General features: G+C 42.6%; 1 protein-coding gene across 3 annotated transcripts in view; it reads left to right on the top strand.

Annotated features, from left to right (window-relative positions):
• Positions 1-19,140, top strand: part of STON1 (stonin 1) — a 63,072-nt gene that overhangs the window by 30,485 nt on the left and 13,447 nt on the right. For 2 of the 3 annotated variants that reach the window (XM_017868842.1, XM_017868844.1), the window contains exon 2: positions 14,304-16,280. In XM_017868842.1, coding sequence (XP_017724331.1) covers positions 14,351-16,280 — 1,930 coding nt within the window. In that variant the 5' untranslated portion in view covers positions 14,304-14,350. Of the gene's footprint in view, positions 1-7,830; positions 8,079-14,303; positions 16,281-19,140 lie in introns of all 3 variants that reach the window. The other variant, XM_017868845.1, reaches the window with a different exon arrangement.

Below are 19,140 nucleotides of genomic sequence, written 5' to 3' on the forward strand. Positions count from 1 at the left end.
TTCTTCTTCTTCTTCTTCTTCTTCTTCTTTTCTTCTTCTTCTTCTTCTTCTTTTTTTTTTCTTCTTCTTCCTCTTCCTCCTCCTCCTCCTCCTCCTCCTCTTCTTCTTCTTCTTCTTTTTCTTCTTTTCTTCTTTCTTCTTCTTCTTTCTTCCTTTCTCTTCCTCCTCTTCCTCCTCTCCTTCTCCTTCTTCTTCCTTCTTCCTTTTTTTGCCTAGGCTGGAGTGCAGTGGCATGATCTTGGCTCACTGCAACCTCTGCCTCCCAGGTCAAAGTGATTCTCCTGCCTCAGCCTCCCAAGTAGCTGGGATCACAGGCATGCATCACCATGCTGGGCTAATTTTTGTACTTTTTAGTAGAGACAGGATTTCACCATGTTGGGCAGGCTGCTCTTGAACTCCTGACCTCAGGTGATCTGCCCGCCTCAGCTTCCCAAAGTGCTGGGATTATAGGCGTGAGCCACCATGCCCAGCCTGCCAGCTTCTTCTTATACAGGTACTAATCCTATCCATGAGGGCTCTACACTCATGACCTCATTACCTTCTAAGGGCCCCGCCTCTAAATATCATCACATTGGGATTCAGGTTTCAACATAGGAATTTTGTGGGGACATAAACATTAAGCCCATAACAAAGGAGGATCCCCGAGCAGGGAATTGGGCACAAGGATCTAAGACAGGGAATTGTATGATCAGATCCCCAGGGCAGAATAGAGGCTTGGTCATAAGTTAGGCAGAATGGAGACACAGTTCTAGAAAAGGATTCGTGGCAAGTTGTCTTGATGGTAAACCAAGGTCCAGAGTTGGGCCTCTTTAGCTTCCTCCTGACTGGAGAAAGCAGGTGTTCTAAAGGCTAGAGTAGGGACAGAGGAGGAGAAAGGAAAACTAACATATATCGAGTACTTTTATGAGGCAGTTTATGTATGAGGTAAAATTAATATTACCATTTTACTGATGAGGAAACTGTAGCTCAGTGACCTGCTTAGTAAATTTCTATAGCATCTATGGCAGTGACATGAATATGGTATGGATACATCATAGAAAAGTCATGATATTAAGGATAAAATTCTAAAATCTGAATATCCACCCAACTCCAAATCTTTTCTTTGTGCATGTAATGACCATTTTCTGGGACTAGCCAGTTTGGGTTGGATTCTGTTCATATTACTGTCAAAGATAAAAGCAGCTGGACATCAGTTAAAGTGCTGAGAATAGATTTTAATTGGTAATAACTATTGCAACAGGGAAAAGAGTCTAGCTTGAACCAAACTTAATTTCCATTTGTACAGAGGTGACTGGGCATTTTATTTTTTATTTTTATTTTTTAGTTTTTTTAGATGGAGTTTCACTCTGTTGCCCAGGCTGGAGTGCAGTGGCACCATCTTGGCTCACCACAACCTCTGCCTCCCAGGTTCAAGTGATTCTCCTGCCTCACCCTCCCATGTAGCTGGGATTGCAGGTGCCCACCACCATGCCTGGCTAATTTTTGTATTTTTAGTAGAGACAAGGTTTTACCATATTGGTCAGGCTGGTCTCCATCTCCTGACCTCAGGTGATCCGCGCACCTCAGTCTCCCAAAGTGTTGGGATTACAGGCATGAGCTGCCATACCCAGCCTGTGACTGGGCATTTTAAAGGGTGAATGAGCTCAAGGGAGTTGGGGAAGTGAAAAATTACAAAAAGTGGGAAGGAGGGGTTGGTCCATGTGAAATCCATCTGGGTTTGCAAACTGGCATTTATCAAAGTTAGGCTCCTACCCTCCTACTGAGGCTGGAAGGCAGAGACCCTATCTTCAGGTGTTGATTGAAACAAACATTGAATTCTTCAAGCAGCCTTGCGTTTTCGCAGGCAGGCACTTTAAGAGAGGCTGGTGTTGTAGTGGTGTGGCCTCGAGCCATTAGAAGCTATATTAGTGTTTGTTCAAGTTGTTACAGGCTGAGGTTGAAAGGCCTGTTCAAGAAGCAGGCTCCGAGCCTGGCTAGAATTTGGTCAAAGAGAGAATCCATGTCACTATCCTCTAAATTTAGGAAATGAACAGATTATGACAACAATGGAAAAAAAAAAAAAAAAAAAAAAAAAAAAAAAAAAAAAAAAAGCTGGCACCCAAATTCATGCAGGAAAAATGAAGGTTAAAAGTCATAGGGAAGGGGCAGTGTTGGGGAATTGAGCTGGAACCAGCACTGACAATATTTGAAGGTATGGTTAGGTTTCGCTGTGGTTTAATATTTTACAAATGTTATTCCCTGTCACATAGCTGAACTAAATACCACACATGTTTGCGATGAAGCATTATGAGCTGCAGAACATATGTGCTAATAATATGGTTCATGCAGCCTGTGGGCACTTCCCCCATGACCTAAGATGAAGGCGAGGCTTTTTAATTTTCCTTAAGGTATTGTGTTTTCTGATGGTTCCTTTTTGTTCCAAACTTTTGCTTTCCCCTTTAGAAGGAAGGCTTTTATAGGAATGATATTTTATTTTTATTTATTTATTTATTTTTGAGACGCAGTCTCACCCTGTCACCCAGACTGGAGTGCAATGGTGTGATCTCGGCTCACTGCAACCTCCGCCTCCCGAGTTCAAGCGCTTCTCCTGCCTCAGCCTCCTGAGTAGCTGGGATTATAGGTGCCCACCAATGTGCCTGGCTAATTTTTGTATTTTTAGTAGAGACGGAGTTTCTCCATGTTGGCCAGGGTGGTTTCGAACTCCTGACCTCAGGTGATCTGCCCGCCTGGGCCTCCCAAAGTGCTGGGATTACAGGCGTGAGCCACTGTACCTGGCCAGGAATGATATTTTAAATACTGTCATAGCAAGCCCTTAAGAAAATTCTTCACAGCTGCATGTTTACACACTGGCTTGTCCCTAACTGGCTTTGTTTCCAGGATGTACAGTTGTTTCTGGAATGCACAGTAGCTGGATTGCAGCCCTCCAATCATGCAAAAACAGACTGAGGGTTTGGAAATGCTGCTCCATTCTAGTTACAATGTTGCTCTTGAGGAGTCTGGCGCTATAGGGAGTCTGAGAATTCCTTATTTGAGAAACAGCCAATGGAACCACACAGACACACTGACATTAAGACATTCTTTCTCTAGATTATGCAGCATTATTACAGAGCAAAGAGAAGCCACAGGCATGAAGTACTCAATTCAGCCCTCTGCTGAAGGACAGGGTGTTCCTGAGGCTTAAGTAGGAACTGGCCCAACAGGGACAGTTTGGTTGGGCTGATACCAGGAGGCTACTGAGAGGTGTTGATGCCTTCCTGAGCTCTGCTTAATACCTCCCCAGCATCAGTCCTCCCCCGACATCTGGCAGAAACAGAGGAGCCAGACAGTAGGGACCACACGGGAGGGTGCTTTTCCCCACAGATGCATACTGAAATGGGGACAAAGTCTTCAGCTGCAAATGACCTGGATTGCTGTTTCACCTATCGTATGCATCTAATCTGACTTCAACAATCTACAGGAGAAGGTAGAACTTCATATTTCCATTTTATTTGAGTGGTTTATGAAGAAAAGTAGAGGAAAACTGCAAAGAATGGCAGAAGTAGACCCTTGAGGATGGAGGGGAGTAGGGAATGATAGTGTGGGAGGGATGGACTTTGCAGGGAGTTACACAAAGTTTGGAAAATTACACAGAATACCAGAATCACCACTAAAAGAAAGGCGGGGCACCTAAATATATTTATTAGACAACAATTCTGAGAAATTGTTCATCACTAAGGGTAGGACAGCCAGTTGATGCAGTCAAGAAGGGGCAGGAAATAGGGCGAGCTGAGTTATGAAAGCCATTCTCAGAAATGACCCAAATTTATACTGAGCTGTTGTTCTTGAGCAACCTTGGGGAAAATTATCACAGAGTCTGCTTTTCCCACAGCCTGATGTCCAAGGGGCAGATACGTGTGGTGGGCTTGCTGGAGAAATAGGCTCTTCTCAGGTGAGAACAGCATCCTTCCAATCTAGAGCTCCTGGCTCCAGGAAGTGGTGGTGGCTCTCCCCTGGTGCTGTTTCATTAGTAAAGGGTGGGGTGGTGGAAAGTGCAGAAAAGCCAGGACCCCTGACACCAACAAGGCATTGGATCTCTCTGGATCTCCAGGTTGATGGACTTTGGGATCGGACAGACCTGGTCACAGTCTAGGTTCTACGTCTTACTGGTCGGGCAACTTTAGGCAAGTAGTTTAACTTCTTTGAACTTATTTTCCTCTTCTACAAAATAATGATAATATTGCTTCATGAGATTGTGAGTATTAAATGAGATCATGCATATATAGCCTACAGTCCTGAGCACACCATGAACACATAGTTATTTGATAAATGTTTGTTAGTGTGGTTAATTGAACAGAATGCCTTCAATGTCTTCCTAACCCTAAAATCCAGTGATTCTTTGAACTAGGGAGGGCAGTAGAGAGATTTAATTTGTGGAAAAATGAAAAAAACATTTAAAATTATTCAATCAGAAATGTATTAAGCTTTGTGTATTTGTGTCAGGCATTTGTAGACAGTGTGGAAAATGTCTTATCCAGTGATTCTTTGAACTGGGGAGGGAAGTAGAGAGATTTAATTTGTGGAAAAGTGCAAACACCATTTAAAATTATTCAATCAGAAATGTATTAAGCTTTTTGTATTTGTGTCAGACATTTGTAGACAGTGCAGAAAATGTCTTAATAAATGAGACATGCTCTTTCCTTGAAAAAGCTTCAGTCTGATTCTCAAAGAATATATTAATTTTTTCCTATGATAGTTTGAAAGATTTTCTTTACATTCCTTTTGTGAGATTGTTTTCCATACCAGTGCTGCTTATTTATAGGGCTTGTTGCAAGTAATTTGCAATATTATTACAGGTTGAGTATCCCTTACACCAAATGCTTAGACCAGAAGTGTTTTAAATTTTTTTGGATTTTGGAATATTTGCATCCCCAAATCTAAAATGCTGCAGTCAGCTTTTCCTTTGAGTGTCATGTTGGCATTCAAAACATTTTGAATTTTGGAGCATTTCAGATTTTGGGTTTTTGAATTAGGGATAATCAATTTGTAATAATATTTAAGGTATTGCTGTTTGTGAAAGATGCATTTTTAAACGATTTAGAGTCAATTCATGATAATCTCCATAATACTCTTACAAGAATTCCAGGCTGGACATGGTGGCTCATGCCTGTAATCCCAGCACTTTGGGAGGCAGAGGCAGGCAGATCACTTGAGGTCAGGAGTTTGAGGCCAGCCTGGCCAACATGGCGAAACCCCGTCTCTACAAAAAATACAAAAATTAGCAGGGCGTGGTGGTGTGCATCTGTAATCTCAGGTACTTGGGAGGCTGAGGCAGGAGAATCACTCGAACCCAGGGGGTAGAAGTTACAGTGAGCTGAGACTGCACCACTGCACTCCAGCCTGGGTGACAGAGTGAGGCTCAGTCTTAAATTAAAAAAAAAAAAAAAAAGAATTCCAATATGATTTCTTAAGTGGGAGAAAGGGGTGGAGTGTACGAACTGTGTGCGAATGCAGCCTTTGTTCATGCTTCGTGTGAACCCTCCTATCACCGCTTAAAATGGTAGGGACAATGAATTAGTTCAGGGCTTCCCTAAATATGGGGAATGCTAAATTCTGGGTACATCCAAGAGCACGTGCTAGGCTTTCGAATGCCATTTGTCTCACATGTTGAGGTCTAAGGTTGCAAACCATTGTTTCCTAGTGTGAATTCCTAATATTCCTGGTGTGAATAGGCATGTGTGTCTTCTTTTAATTTCTTCTTGAGTTCAGTGCTTTGAAAACAGACAGCTGAAGAAAATGTCTAATAGTCTAAAGAGGAAGCAAACACTTTCCTAGAAACCTTCGAACCTCCGAAATGGTTTTCTAGAAATTCTCGCCATAATACATTCTCCTTTTCTTTCTGGGCTTCATTCTTGATGTCTTGGCTATCTCTAAGTTTTTTTTTTGTTTGTTTGTTTTTTTTCCTTTCCCCAGACAGAGTATTGCTCTGTCCCCTAGGCTGGAGTGCAGTGGAGTGATCTTGGCTCACTGCAACCACCACTTCATGGGCTTGAGCGATTCTCCTGCCTCAGCCTCCTGAGTAGCTGCGAGGAGCAATACCACACCCAGCTAATTTTTGTATTTTTGGTAGAGACAGGGTTTTGCCATGTTGGCCAGGCTGGTCTTGAATTCCTGGCCTCACGTGATCTGCCTGCCTTGGCCTTCCAAAGTGCTGGGATTACAGGCATGAGCCACCGTGACTGGCCTTGTCTCTGAAATTTGTGTGCAATTGTCCTCTAGGAATTTGCAGGGTATTCCAGATTGAAAACAGACCCTTGAAAAGTATGGGGCATGCAGGCTGGGATGGAGTCCACAGCTGAGGGAAAAGCCAGGGACTCAGAATAGAGGAATCTTTGCTTCAGAGGAAGGCGGCTGCGGACTTGGTGCCAGGAGTCCTTGGTTCCCAGCTCTGCACTAACTGGACTTGAGACTTTGGGGAAAGTGCCCAGATGCTGTGGTCTGCTCTGGATTGTCATGCAGTTTAAATGAGATGTTGCCTGTGAAGGGCTTTCTGGGAGGAACAGTTACATATCTAGACCAACCCTACTTGTAATGCAGGAACAGAACAAAACAAAACTGAAGTTACATAGATGCTGCCACTTGAATACTCTTAGATTACAATGTCTCAAAGTGCATAGGGTAAAGTAGCAGATGACTGAGGAAAATGCATCTAAACTTCTCTGAGCCTTCTTATCTCTCAGAGACCCAGTAGGCTTCTAACAGACCAAGGCCCTGGACAGGGTGTGGCCCCCTTTCCTATGAGAGGATTAGGAGGGAAGGAAAGGGAAGGAAGGTGATGCATGGAATTGATCTTAGTTGTTGACTTTGTGCCAACTGGCTGGTGGGTTTTGAGACCAGAACAGAAAGATGAAGTCATAGAGAAGGAGGAGGTGAAAGAGGTGAGAGAAATGGAAGCAAGTGTAAAAAGGATTGATAGGCTGGGCGCAATGGCTCATGCCTGTAATCCCACCACTTTGGGAGGCCAAGACAGGTGGACCACAAGGTCAGGAGTTTGAGACCAGCCTGGCCAACATGGCGAAACCCTGTCTCTACTAAAAGTACAAAAATTAGCCTGGCGCGGTGGCGGGTACCTGTAATCCCAGCTACTTAGGGGGCTGAGACAGGAGAATCACTTGAACCCGGGAGGTGGAGGTTGTGGTGAGCCAAGATCGTGCCACTACACTCCAGCCTGGGTGACAGAGGAAGATTCTGTCTTGGGGAAAAACAAAAAGGATTGATAAAGGAAGATAGCAAGAGATTGAAGAGGGGAGGAAGAGGAGCACAGTGGGAAATAGGCCTCCCTTCAGCAATGGGGAATCAGAGCTCCTGACTCCAGAATAGTATCATACTTCTAGGATAAAGGTTTGGGTTCCTATTGGGCGTCATATGAAGTTCTGTTTGGTTGAATAAAACTCACATCACATTTGCTGACTGCTTCCTTTGGAAGAATCCTGGACAGGGGTGAAATGTGGACAGTGAGGGGGTAGGAGTGCACTTTGCATAGATCTGGGGTTCAAGTTAGGAGATTTTTGTGTAAGGTTTGCTTTAAAAAAATTCAGGGCTGCTTACAAAGTAATGGGTTTGATTTCTTTTGTCTTGCTTATGGAAATCAGTTTATTTGTCTCATAATGAGCAAAAACTGAAGAAATCAACACCACTGTTGCTAATTTTGAAGCTACAAGGAAAACTGATGAGGTGAAATTTTTGGCATACATCAGAATCGTATTCGGTCTGAAATGGAATAATTTCCTCTTTTTCTTTTCTTTTTAATAAACCCAACTAAAGTAAATATTTTCCTGAGCTCTCATCCCATAGGAGGACTTATTTTGGCTGGATGCGTTCTGAAGAGGGTGAGAAATAGTGCTGCTGATTTCCCACCTCTGAGCCTCCTGGTGCGTCCCAACGAAACCCTGCTCTCCCTGCTCTGAGGGAAGGTGCTTCACAGCAACTTCAGCCTGAGGGCAGTGACAGTGAAGTGGCCTCCAGAGAGCCAGCAGCCTGGGCTGCCCTCCGCTGTGTGTTTTTGTGCCCTCAGGAATGTGTGGATGCAGCAAATGACAACAGTGAGTGCTCTGTCCCTAGCGGAGCCCCAGGCCCTCTCACCCTTTATGTTGGCTGTTTTCCAAGGTTGAATGATTGCATTGGTGGAAGCTTCATTATCCACAAGGGGAGGCAAGACAGTGGCTGGAGGGAGAAAAATAGGCCTTTCCCAAGGGCATGATTCTAGCAGGGTTTGCATTTTTACATCAGTAGATCTCAGGGAGTTTCATTTTCTGTCAGTTTGGACGTTTGCCCTATCCCAGCTACTTGGGAGGCTGAGGCAGGAGGATCACTTGAGGCCAGGTATTTGAGACCAGCCTGGGAAACATAGCAAGGTCCCACCTCTGAAAAATAAATAAATAAATATCTCAGCACTAAAGCCCATGTATTTAGTGGTAATACAATTTCTGCTTTTGACAAAATTTTCCACTGGATGTCAACTACCATAGCATCACTTTGCAGTTGGAAAGGTTGCACAGAATTGTGCAACCATCACAACTATCAAATTCCACAACATTCTTTTTTTTTTTTTTTTTTTTTTTTTTTTTTTTAGATGGAGTCTCCCTCTGTCGCTCAGGCTCGAGTGCAGTGCTCATTCTTGTGCACAGAGCTCATTCTTGTGTAATCACTGAATGTCTGGAGAGGCTGTGCACACAGCTAGTTAGTGACAGAGCAATGCCTAGAATTTGGGTTATCCAAGCCCCACATCAGTGTTGTGGTCCTTATACTTCGTTGCCTCTGGTGTCATTAAATTAATTTCAGTAATTTGTTGTATCAGGTTGAGCTGAAGTGACCTGTATTCCAATCCTGTTTTTTCCACACCTAGGTGTATACTCAAGAGAAATGATCACACGAAACTTTTACACAAATATTCAGAGCAGCATTATTCAAAATAGCTAAAAAGTGGAAACAAACCAAATGTCTATCAACTGATAAATGGATAAACAAAGTGTGATATTTCCATGCAATGAACTACTATTCAGCCTTAAAAAGGAAGGAAGCAGTGACATATGCTACAACATGGATGACCTTGGAAACATGCTAGGTGAAAGAAGCCAGACACAAAAGCCATATGCTGTATGATTCAATTTATATGAAATGTCCTGAATAGGCAAATTCACAGAGACAGAAAGTAGTTTAGTGGTTTCCAGGGCCTGTGGGAAGGGGAGTATGTGGAGTGACTACTAATAAGTATACAAGGTTTATTATTGGGATGAAAAGAATGTTGTGGAATTTGGCCAGGCACAGTGGTGCACGCCTGTAATCCCAGCACTTTGGGAGGCTGAGGCAGGTGGATCACTTGAGGTCAGGAGTTGAAGATCAGCCTGGCAAACATGGCGAAACCCCGTTTCTACTAAAAATACAAAAATTAGCCAGGTGTGGTGCTGTGTGCCTGTAATCCCAGCTACTTGGGAGACTGAGGCAGGAGAATCAATTGAACCCGGGAGGTGGAGGTTGCAGTGAGTCGAGATCGTGCCACTGCACTGCAGCCTGGGCGACAGAGGGAGACTCCATCTCAAAAAAAAAAAAAAAAGAATGTTGTGGAATTTGATAGTTGTGATGGTTGCACAATTCTGTTAACATACTAAAAGCCACTGAATTGACACTTTTTTTAAATGGGTGAATTCATGGTATAGGAATTATATCTCAATAAAACTGTTATTTAAAAAATTCTGGCTCTACCTCTTACTGGCTGGGCGATTTTAGGCAATGAACCTGAAGCCAAGGCATCTCAGCTATGAAACAGGAATAATAATACACTTTACAGGGTGTTTTTGACAAATGAGATTGTGAATTTGAAAATGCTTCTAAACTGTAAACCTCATATATTTTTGGACTGTCAGTGGCTTATAAGTTCATTATAAATCGGATTTTTAATCTTCTCCTCCTGTGTTTTTCACAATACTAACAACGTCTGGGTACATAGTGATCACTCAAATAAAGATTTATTGAGTTGATTCAAATGTATTCCAGTTTTATTCAATTGTGGCAAATGAAACTACGTAACAAGAGGTCTACTCTTTTAAAAGTTTTTAAGTGTACAAAACAGTATTATGAATGATATGCACATTGTTGTACAGCAAATCTCTAGAACTTTTTCATCTTGCATAACTGAAACTATATCCACTGAACAGCAACTTCCTATTTTTACTTTCTCCCAGTTCCTGGCAACTACCGTTTTACTTTCTGCTGTATGAGTTTGACTACTTTACATACTTCGTATAAGAGGAGTCATGTAGGATTTGTCCTTCTGTGATGGACTTACTGCACTTAGCATAATGTGCTGAAGGTTCATCTATGTTGCAGGCTGCGTCAGAATTTTCTTCCTTTTAATACTGAATCATATTCTACTGTATGAATATACTGCATTTTCTTTACGCATCCTTCCATCGATGAACATTTAGATGGTTTCCATCTGTTGACTATTGTAAATAATGATGTAGTGAATATGGGCATGCAAATATTTTTTCACGACCTTGTTTTCAGTTTTTTGAATAAATACCCAGAAGTGGGATTGCTGGATCATACGGTAGTTCTATTTTTAATTTTTTTTTTTTTTTTCGAGATGGAGTTTTGCTCTTGTTGCCCGGGCTGGAGTGCAATGGCGTGATATTCCATTCACTGCAACCTCTGCCTGCTGGGTTCAAGCGATTCTCCTGCCTCAGCCTCCCAAGTAGCTGAGATTACAGGTGCCCGCCACCATGCCCGGCTAATTTTGTATTTTTGGTAGAGACAGGATTTCACCATGTTGGCCAGGCTGGTCTCAAACTCCTAGTCTTAGGTGATCAGCCTGTCTCAGCCTCCCAAAGTGCTGGGATTAGAGGTGTGAGCCTCCACAGCTGGCCCTATTTTTAATTTTTTGAGGGCCTTCCATATTATTCCTCATAGTGGCTGCACCACTTTACGTTCGCAGCAACAATGCACAAGGGTTCCGATTTCTTACATCCTTGCCAAGATTCGTTGTTTTCCTTTTTTTTTTTTGAGACAGAGTCTCACTGTGTCTCCTAGGCTAGAGTGCAGTGGGATCTCGGCTCACTGCAACCTCTGCCTCCTGGGTTCAAGTGATTCTAATGTCTCAGCCTCCTGAGTAGCTGGGATTTCAGGCACCTACCACCACACCCAGCTAATTTTTGTATTTTTAGTAGAGATGAGTTTTCACCATGTTGGCCAACTGGTCTTGAACTCCTGACCTCAAGTGATCCTCCCGCCTCAGCTTCCCAAAGTGCTGGGATTACAGGCATGAGCCACTGTGGTTGGCCATGTTATCATTAAAAAAAAAAAAAAAAAAAAGAAAAGAAAAAAGAAAATAATGGCCATTCTAAAAGGTATGAGGTGATACCTCATTGTAGTTTTGATCAGCATTTTCCTGATGATTAGTAATGTTGAGCATCTTTTCATACACTTTCTGGCCATTTATATGTCTTTTTTGGAGACATGTCTATTCAAGTACTTTTGCCAATTACTAAATTGCATTATTTATTTTCTTGCTGTTGAGTTTATTGAGTTCCTTATATGTTTTGGATATTAATTCCTTATAAGAAACACCATTTGCAAATATTTTCTCCATTCTTTATGTTACCATTTTTACTCTGTTGATTGTTTCCTTTGCTATGCAGAAAGTTTTAAGTTTAATGGTGTCTCACTTCTCTGTTTTTGCTTTTGTTGCCTGTGCTTTGCTGTCATATCCAAGGAATCATTGCCAAGACCAATGTTATGAAGATTTTCCTCTGCGTTTTGTTCTAAGAGTTTTATAGTTTTCACCAGACGTGGTGGCTCATCCCTGTAATCCCAGCACTTTGGGAGGCCAAGGCGGGCAGATCACGAGGTCGGGAGTTTGAGACCAGCCTGCCCAACATGAGGAAACCCCGTCTCTACTAAAAATACAAAAATTAGCAGGGCGTGGTGGTGCATGCCTGTAATCCCAGCTACTCAGGAGGCTGAGGCAGGAGAATTGATTGAACCAGGGAGGCGGAGGTTGCAGTGAGTCGAGATCCGACCACTGCATTCCAGCCTGAGTGACAGAGTGAGACTCCTGTCTCAAAACAAAAACAACAACAAAAAACAAGAAAAAAACAAAAAACCCAGAGTTTTATAGTTTCAAGTCTTATGTTTAAATCTTTTATCTATTTTTTTTTTTTTTTGAGATGGAGTTTCACTGTGTTGCCCAGGCTGAAGTGCAGTGATACAATCTTGGCTCACTGCAACCTCTGCCTCCCAGGTTCAAACAATTCCCCTGCCTTAGCCTCCTGAGTAGCTGGGATTACAGTTGCATGACACCAGGCCTGGCTAATTTTTTTGTATTTTTACAAATTTTTAAAAATAGTACAATAGTAGAGACGGGGTTTCACCATGTTGGCCAGGCTGGTCTTGGACTCCTGACCTCAGGTGATCCACCCACCTTGGTCTCCCAAAGTGCTGGGATTATAGTCGTGAACCACTGTGCCTGGCCGTAATTCTTCTTCTTCCAGTGTGGCTGAGGGAAGCCAAAAGATTGGACATCTCTGGTATAAGATTACAGTTTAGTTTCACTCTTTTGCATGTGGATATCAAGTTTTTTCAACACCACTTTTTTTGTTTTGAGAGAAAGTGTCTCTCTTGTTGCCCAGACTGGAGAGGAATGATGCAGTCTCTGCTCACTGAAACCTCTGCCTCCCAAGCTCAAGCGATTCTCTTGCCTCAGCCTCTTGAGTAGCTGGGATTACAAGCATGCGCCACCACACCCAGCTAATTTTTTGTAATTTCGGTAGAGACAGGGCTTCTCCATGTTGGCCAGGCTGGTCTCGAACTCCTGATCTCAGGTGATCCGCTCTCTTCAGCCTCCCAAAGTGCTGGGATTATAGATGTGAGCCACTGCACCTAGCCCTCTTTCTTTTTCTTCTTCTTTTTTTTTTTTTTTTCTGAGATGGAGTCTCGCTCTGTTGCCCAGGCTGGAGTGCAGTGGCACATTTTGGCTATAAAATTCCCTCTGAGTACTGCTTTTGCTGCATCCCATAAATTTTGGTGTGCCATGTTTTCATTTTCATTTGTCTCAAGATATTTTCTAATTTCCTTTTTTATTTCTTCTTTGATCCATTGGTTGTTCAAGAGTATGTTAGTTTTCAAATATTTGTGAATTTTTTAGTTTTCCTTCTATTATTAATTTCTGGTTTTATTCCATTGTGGTTAGAAAAAATGTTTGTGTGATTTCAGTCTTCTCACATTTGTTAAGATTTGTTTTGTAACCAAACATGTGATCTGCTTTGGAGAATGTTCTGTGTGTGCTTGAGAAGAATATGTGTTCTGCTGCTGTTAGGTGGAATGTTCTGTATTGGTCTGCCAGTTTAGTTTAGTTTATAGTGTTCAAGTCTATTGTTTCTTTAGTGGTCTTCTGTCTGGATGTTCTGTGTATTGTTTAAAGTATGGTGTTGAAATCTCCAATTATTAATGAGTGGCCATCTGTTTCTCCCTTCAATTTTTCTATTAATGCTTGCTTCATATATTTGGATGCTCTGATGTTGGATATATAAATACATATATATTTTGAGAGGGAGTTTCACTCCGTCACCCAGGCTGGAGTGCAGTGGCACTTTCTCAGCTCGCTGCGACATCTGCCTCCCAGGTTCTAGTGATTCTCCTGCCTCAGCCTCCCGAGTAGCTGGGATTACAGGTGACTACCACCATGCTTGGCTAATTTTTGTATTTTTTTATAGAGACAGGGTTTTGCTATATTGGCCAGACCCGTCTCGAACTGCTGACCTCAGGTGACCCACTTGCTTCGGCCTTCCGAAGTGCTGGAATTACAGTTATGAGCCACTGTTCCCAGCTGGGTTAATATATATTTATAATTGTTATGTCTTCCTAGTGAATTGACTCTTTTATCATTATATAATGTCCTTCTTTGTCTCCTATGATAGTTTTTGACTTAAAGTTTATTTTGCTGAAGTATGGCTACTCCTGCTCTCTCTTAGATAACATTTGCATGGAATATCTTTTTTCATCCTTTCACTTTCAGCATATGTATGTCCTTAAATCTAAAGTGAGTCCCTTATAGACAGCATATAGTTGGATCATGGTTTTTTTTTTTTTTAAATCCACTTAGCCACCAACAGAATTATAATTTTTAAACATTTCTTTGAACTTGGTTAATCTGTAAATCTGGATGCTTTTACATCCAAATATTTATCAGAACTAAAGACCTGTAGTAATGATTCCCCCCTTCATTTTGTATGCGTATTTTCTCTTTATTTATTTATTTATTTTTTTAACAGAGACAACCTATTTGATTTCTTGACAAGACCACAATCTGATCCCAAAGATGTGCTCCACAAACCCAGGCAACTGGGTCACCTTTGATGATGATCCCGCTTTTCAGTCTTCTCAAAAGTCAAAGAATTTTCCTCTGGAGAACCAAGGTGTCTGTAGACCAAATGGACTGAAGCTGAACCTTCCTGGCCTCAAGGAATTTCCCAGTGGATCTTCTTCCACCAGCAGCACCCCTCTCTCCTCCCCCATTGTAGACTTTTATTTCAGTCCAGGACCTCCAAGTAACTCTCCTCTTTCTACACCTACCAAAGACTTCCCAGGTTTTCCTGGCATCCCCAAAGCAGGGACTCATGTGCTTTATCCTATTCCAGAATCATCTTCAGGCAACCCACTCACAATATCAGGAGGAGAATCTTCCTTACTGACTACCGGACCAACATGTTCATCCCATGCCTTGTTGCCCAGTGACCACTCATGTACACATCCAGCTCCCAAAGTAGGGCTTCCAGATGAAGTTAACCCTCACCAGGCTGAAAGCCTAGGATTCCAAAGTGATGATCTCCCCCAGTTTCAGTATTTTCGAGAGGATTGTGCTTTTTCAAGTCCATTTTGGAAAGATGAAGGCAGTGATTCCCAGTTCACCCTTGACCCACCAGGAAGCAAAAAGATGTTCTCATCAAGAGACAAGGAGATGCCTAATGATCAAAAAAGCCTAAATAAGTGTTCACTCAACTATATCTGTGAGAAGCTCGAGCATCTCCAGTCAGCTGAGAACCAAGACTCACTTAGAAGTTTGTCTATGCACTGTCTATGTGCTGAAGAAAATGCCTCTTCCTTTGTCCCTCACGCACTCTTCAGGAGTCAGCCAAAAGCTGGATGGTCTTTCATGCTGAGAATTCCTGAGAAGAAGAATATGATGTCTTCCCGGCAATGGGGACCAATTTTTCTGAACGTTTTGCCTGGAGGAATTTTGCAGATGTATTATGAGCAGGGATTAGAAAAACCATTTAAAGAGATACAGCTTGATCCATATTGTAGGCTTTCTGAACCCAAGGTTGAGAACTTCAGTGTAGCAGGAAAAATCCATACTGTGAAGATTGAACATGTGTCTTATACAGAAAAAAGGAAATACCATTCTAAGACAGAAGTAGTTCATGAACCAGACATAGAGCAGATGCTAAAGTTGGGGTCCACATCGTACCATGACTTCCTTGACTTTCTGACCACTGTGGAGGAGGAGCTGATGAAGTTGCCAGCTGTTTCAAAACCAAAAAAGAACTATGAGGAGCAAGAAATTTCCTTGGAAATTGTGGACAACTTTTGGGGTAAAGTCACAAAAGAAGGAAAATTGGTTGAAAGTGCTGTGATAACTCAAATTTACTGCCTCTGCTTTGTGAATGGGAACCTGGAATGCTTTTTAACCTTGAATGACCTTGAGCTGCCGAAGCGAGATGAATCCTATTTTGAGAAGGACTCAGAAAAAAAAGGGATTAATATTCTTGACTACCATTTTCATAAGTGTGTGAAAGTACAAGAATTTGAGCAATCAAGAATCATTAAGTTTGTGCCTCTGGATGCCTGCCGGTGTGAGCTGATGCGTTTCAAGACTTTGTATAACGGGGATGATCTTCCGTTTTCCTTGAAGTCTGTAGTGGTTGTCCAGGGAGCATATGTGGAACTTCAGGCTTTTGTCAACATGGCCCCATTGGCGCAGAGGTCATCCCATGCTGGTTCCTTAAGGTCCTGTGACAATATAATGATACACTTTCCTGTCCCATCGCAGTGGATCAAGGCCCTTTGGACCATGAACCTCCAGAGGCAGAAGTCTCTGAAAGCCAAAATGAACCGCCGGGCATGTCTGGGGAGTTTACATGAACTTGAATCTGAACCTGTCATTCAAGTCACTGTGGGGTCAGCAAAATATGAGAGTGCCTACCAGGCAGTGGTATGGAAGATAGATCGGCTTCCAGACAAAAATTCAAGTAAATATTCAATACCCCAAGTTTATTTTCATGGGAAATAGCTTAAATATTCTCACCTTCCTCTTTGGGTTGAAACCAGGTAGAGACAGATGGCAATTTGTCAGCTGAGGCCACGCTTTGGGGTGGGAGATGGAACATTTAGCTCAAGAGCTGGTTTGTTTCCTTTTGCACCTATTTCTACCAGATAAGTTTAACTGTTTAACATTTTTTTAATGTCATATGAAATACCATGTTAGGCTAGGAATTTGTTGTGGAATGCGGCACTAAGAGAAAATTCATTGATATCCATGGTTGAGATTAACCCACCAACTTCAAATGTTAAAAATGTTTCTAATATAGCTGAGATTCCCTAATTAATCTTTAAAGATCTGTCATCCATGAATATGCCTGAACTTTTTTGCATTCTCAGCCGATACCACTTCTTCCTTAGGTTTGCTCCCTGCTCTTTGAAATAAGACTGCTTTCCTTTTTACCCAAACTGATTTTTGTTGACTGAATTCACCCATTTGGCCATCTCAACTGGTATTGTTTTTGTTTTTGACATGGGATCTCACTCTGTTATCCAGGCTGGAGTGCAGTGACACGATCATGGCTCACTGCAGCCTCCATTTCCCAGGCTCAAGTGATCTTCCTGCCTCAGCCTCCTCAGTACCTGGGATTACAGATGCATACCATCGTGCCTGGCTAATATTTTGTTTTTTAGTAGAGACAGGGCCTCCCAATGTTGCCCAGGCTGGTCTTGAATTCCTGGGCTCGAGGGATCCTCCCACGTTTGCCTCCCAAAATGCTAGGATTACAGGTGTGAGCCACCTCATCTGGCCTCAACTGGTTGTTTTAAAAGAATGAGGTGGACATATTTGAGTGTTAAAATTCAGTTGATTTTAAAATTTTGTAAAGAAAAAATTATCTAGAAGTCAGAACTTGAAAAGACAGTTATAGTACCACATTTATTTCGGAGCAGTAAGTTAGTAGTGGGCATAATACAATAAAATCAAAAACCAAATTTTAAAATTAGAGCTCTTCCCTATTTAGTTGAGGTTTTTTGTTTTGTTTTTTTTCTTTTCCCCAGCAGAGCACTGGTCACTGGTCTCTAGAGTTAAACTGGGGCAGAGTTGGGGACCTGAGTTGATGCATTCATCCATCCATCCATTCATCCATCCATCCATCCATTGATCCAAATCATTTTTTCTTTTTCTTTTCTTTTCTTTTTTTTTTTTTTTGAGACAGAGTCTCACTTTCTCACCCAGGCAGAGTACAGTGGCACAATCTCAGCTCACTGCAACCTCTACCTCTTGGGTTCAAGCGATTCTCCTGCCTCACCCTCCCGAGTAGCTGGGACTACAGGCAGCCACCACCATGCCTGGATAATTTTTGTATTTTAGTAGAGACAGGGTTTCATCATATTGGCCAGGGTCGTCTCAAACTCCTGACCTTGTGATCCTCCCACCTCGACCTCCCAAAGTGCTGGGATTACAGGCGTGAGCCACTGTGCCTGGCCCATCCATCCACATCTTTACTGAGCACTTACTGTGTACCAAGTACCACATCAAGTGCTGGGGGTAAAGATAAATAAAAATCTGATCCCTGTTTCCAGATGGCTCACAGCTGCTGTGGTTCTTCAGAGAAATTTAAGCTCATCTAGAACCCTCCAGGCTGTGGACTTCAGAGGAAGCATTTTTCTTTGGGGTGGCCTTATGGCAGTATTTCTCAAACCTGGCTACATTATTATTATTATTATTATTATTATTATTATTATTATTATTTTGAGATGGAGTCTTACTCTGTCGCCCAGGCTGGAGTGCAGTGTGATCTCAGCTCACTGCAACCTCTGCCTCCCAGGTTCAAGTGATTCTGCGGCTTCAGCCTCCCGAGTAGCTGGGACGACAGGCATGAGCCACCGCGCCTGGCTAATTTTTGTATTTTTAGTAGAGACGGGTTTTCCCATGTTGGCCACACTGGTCTTGAACTCCTGACCTCAAGTGATCCACCCACCTTGGCCTCCCAAAATGTTGAGATTACAGGTGTGAGCCACCATGCCTGGCCAAACCTGACTACATTAGAATAACTTGAAAGCTTTTAAATAATCTCAATGTTCGGGCTTCACTGCATGCTAATTAAACCAGAATCTCTGGCAGGGGTCCGGGAGGGAGCCAGGTACCAGGTATTTGTTTGAAGATCTCTCCAGATATAAGGTGTAGCCAGAGGGAAGAACACTGCTCTCCAGGTGTTGTAAAGTTGTAGAACCAGAAGAGCAAGCCCCAGACTACAATTGACTTGAGGGGCAGCACTGCCCGCACCCTGGAGGCCATGGGACCTTGTCCATGACTCTTTGTTGGTTTAACATCTGTTGACTGATGAGAGCTTGAGCTATGGGCAGGATCCTTCAGGTGAGAGAAACAGGCGTGGTAAGCTGAGGAGCTCCAGGACCCTGTGCGGAAGGAAAGTTCCTACATTGTCTTTCTTCCTGATACCCCCACACCTGTCTTCATTAATGCCAAATTTCACCCCACAGCATTCTCAAGAATCATATTAATTATGTTCAGTTCCCCCAAACTAGCAAGGATAGCTCAGCCTTAGGGCAGAGTGAGGGGGTGATGGTGCAGCGTGGTCACAGTGAATGGCCTCAAACAGCACATTCTGATCAACTCTGCTGTGATGGGAGGGAAGGTCGGTATCTTCTATGATACCATGATATAATCCACTGAGATAATGTTTCCTGCTTTCTGTTTTTTTTTTTTTTTTTGAGATGGAGTGTTGCTCTGTTGCCCAGGCTGGAGTGCAGTGGTGCTCACTGCAACCGCTGCCTCCTGGGTTCAAGCAATTCTAGTGGTTCAGTCTCCCAAGTAGCTAGGATTACAGG

The sequence above is a fragment of the Rhinopithecus bieti genome, unplaced genomic scaffold (assembly GCF_001698545.2).
Source record: "Rhinopithecus bieti isolate Rb0 unplaced genomic scaffold, ASM169854v2 scaffold_4758, whole genome shotgun sequence".
NCBI classification, from domain to species: Eukaryota; Metazoa; Chordata; class Mammalia; order Primates; family Cercopithecidae; genus Rhinopithecus; species Rhinopithecus bieti.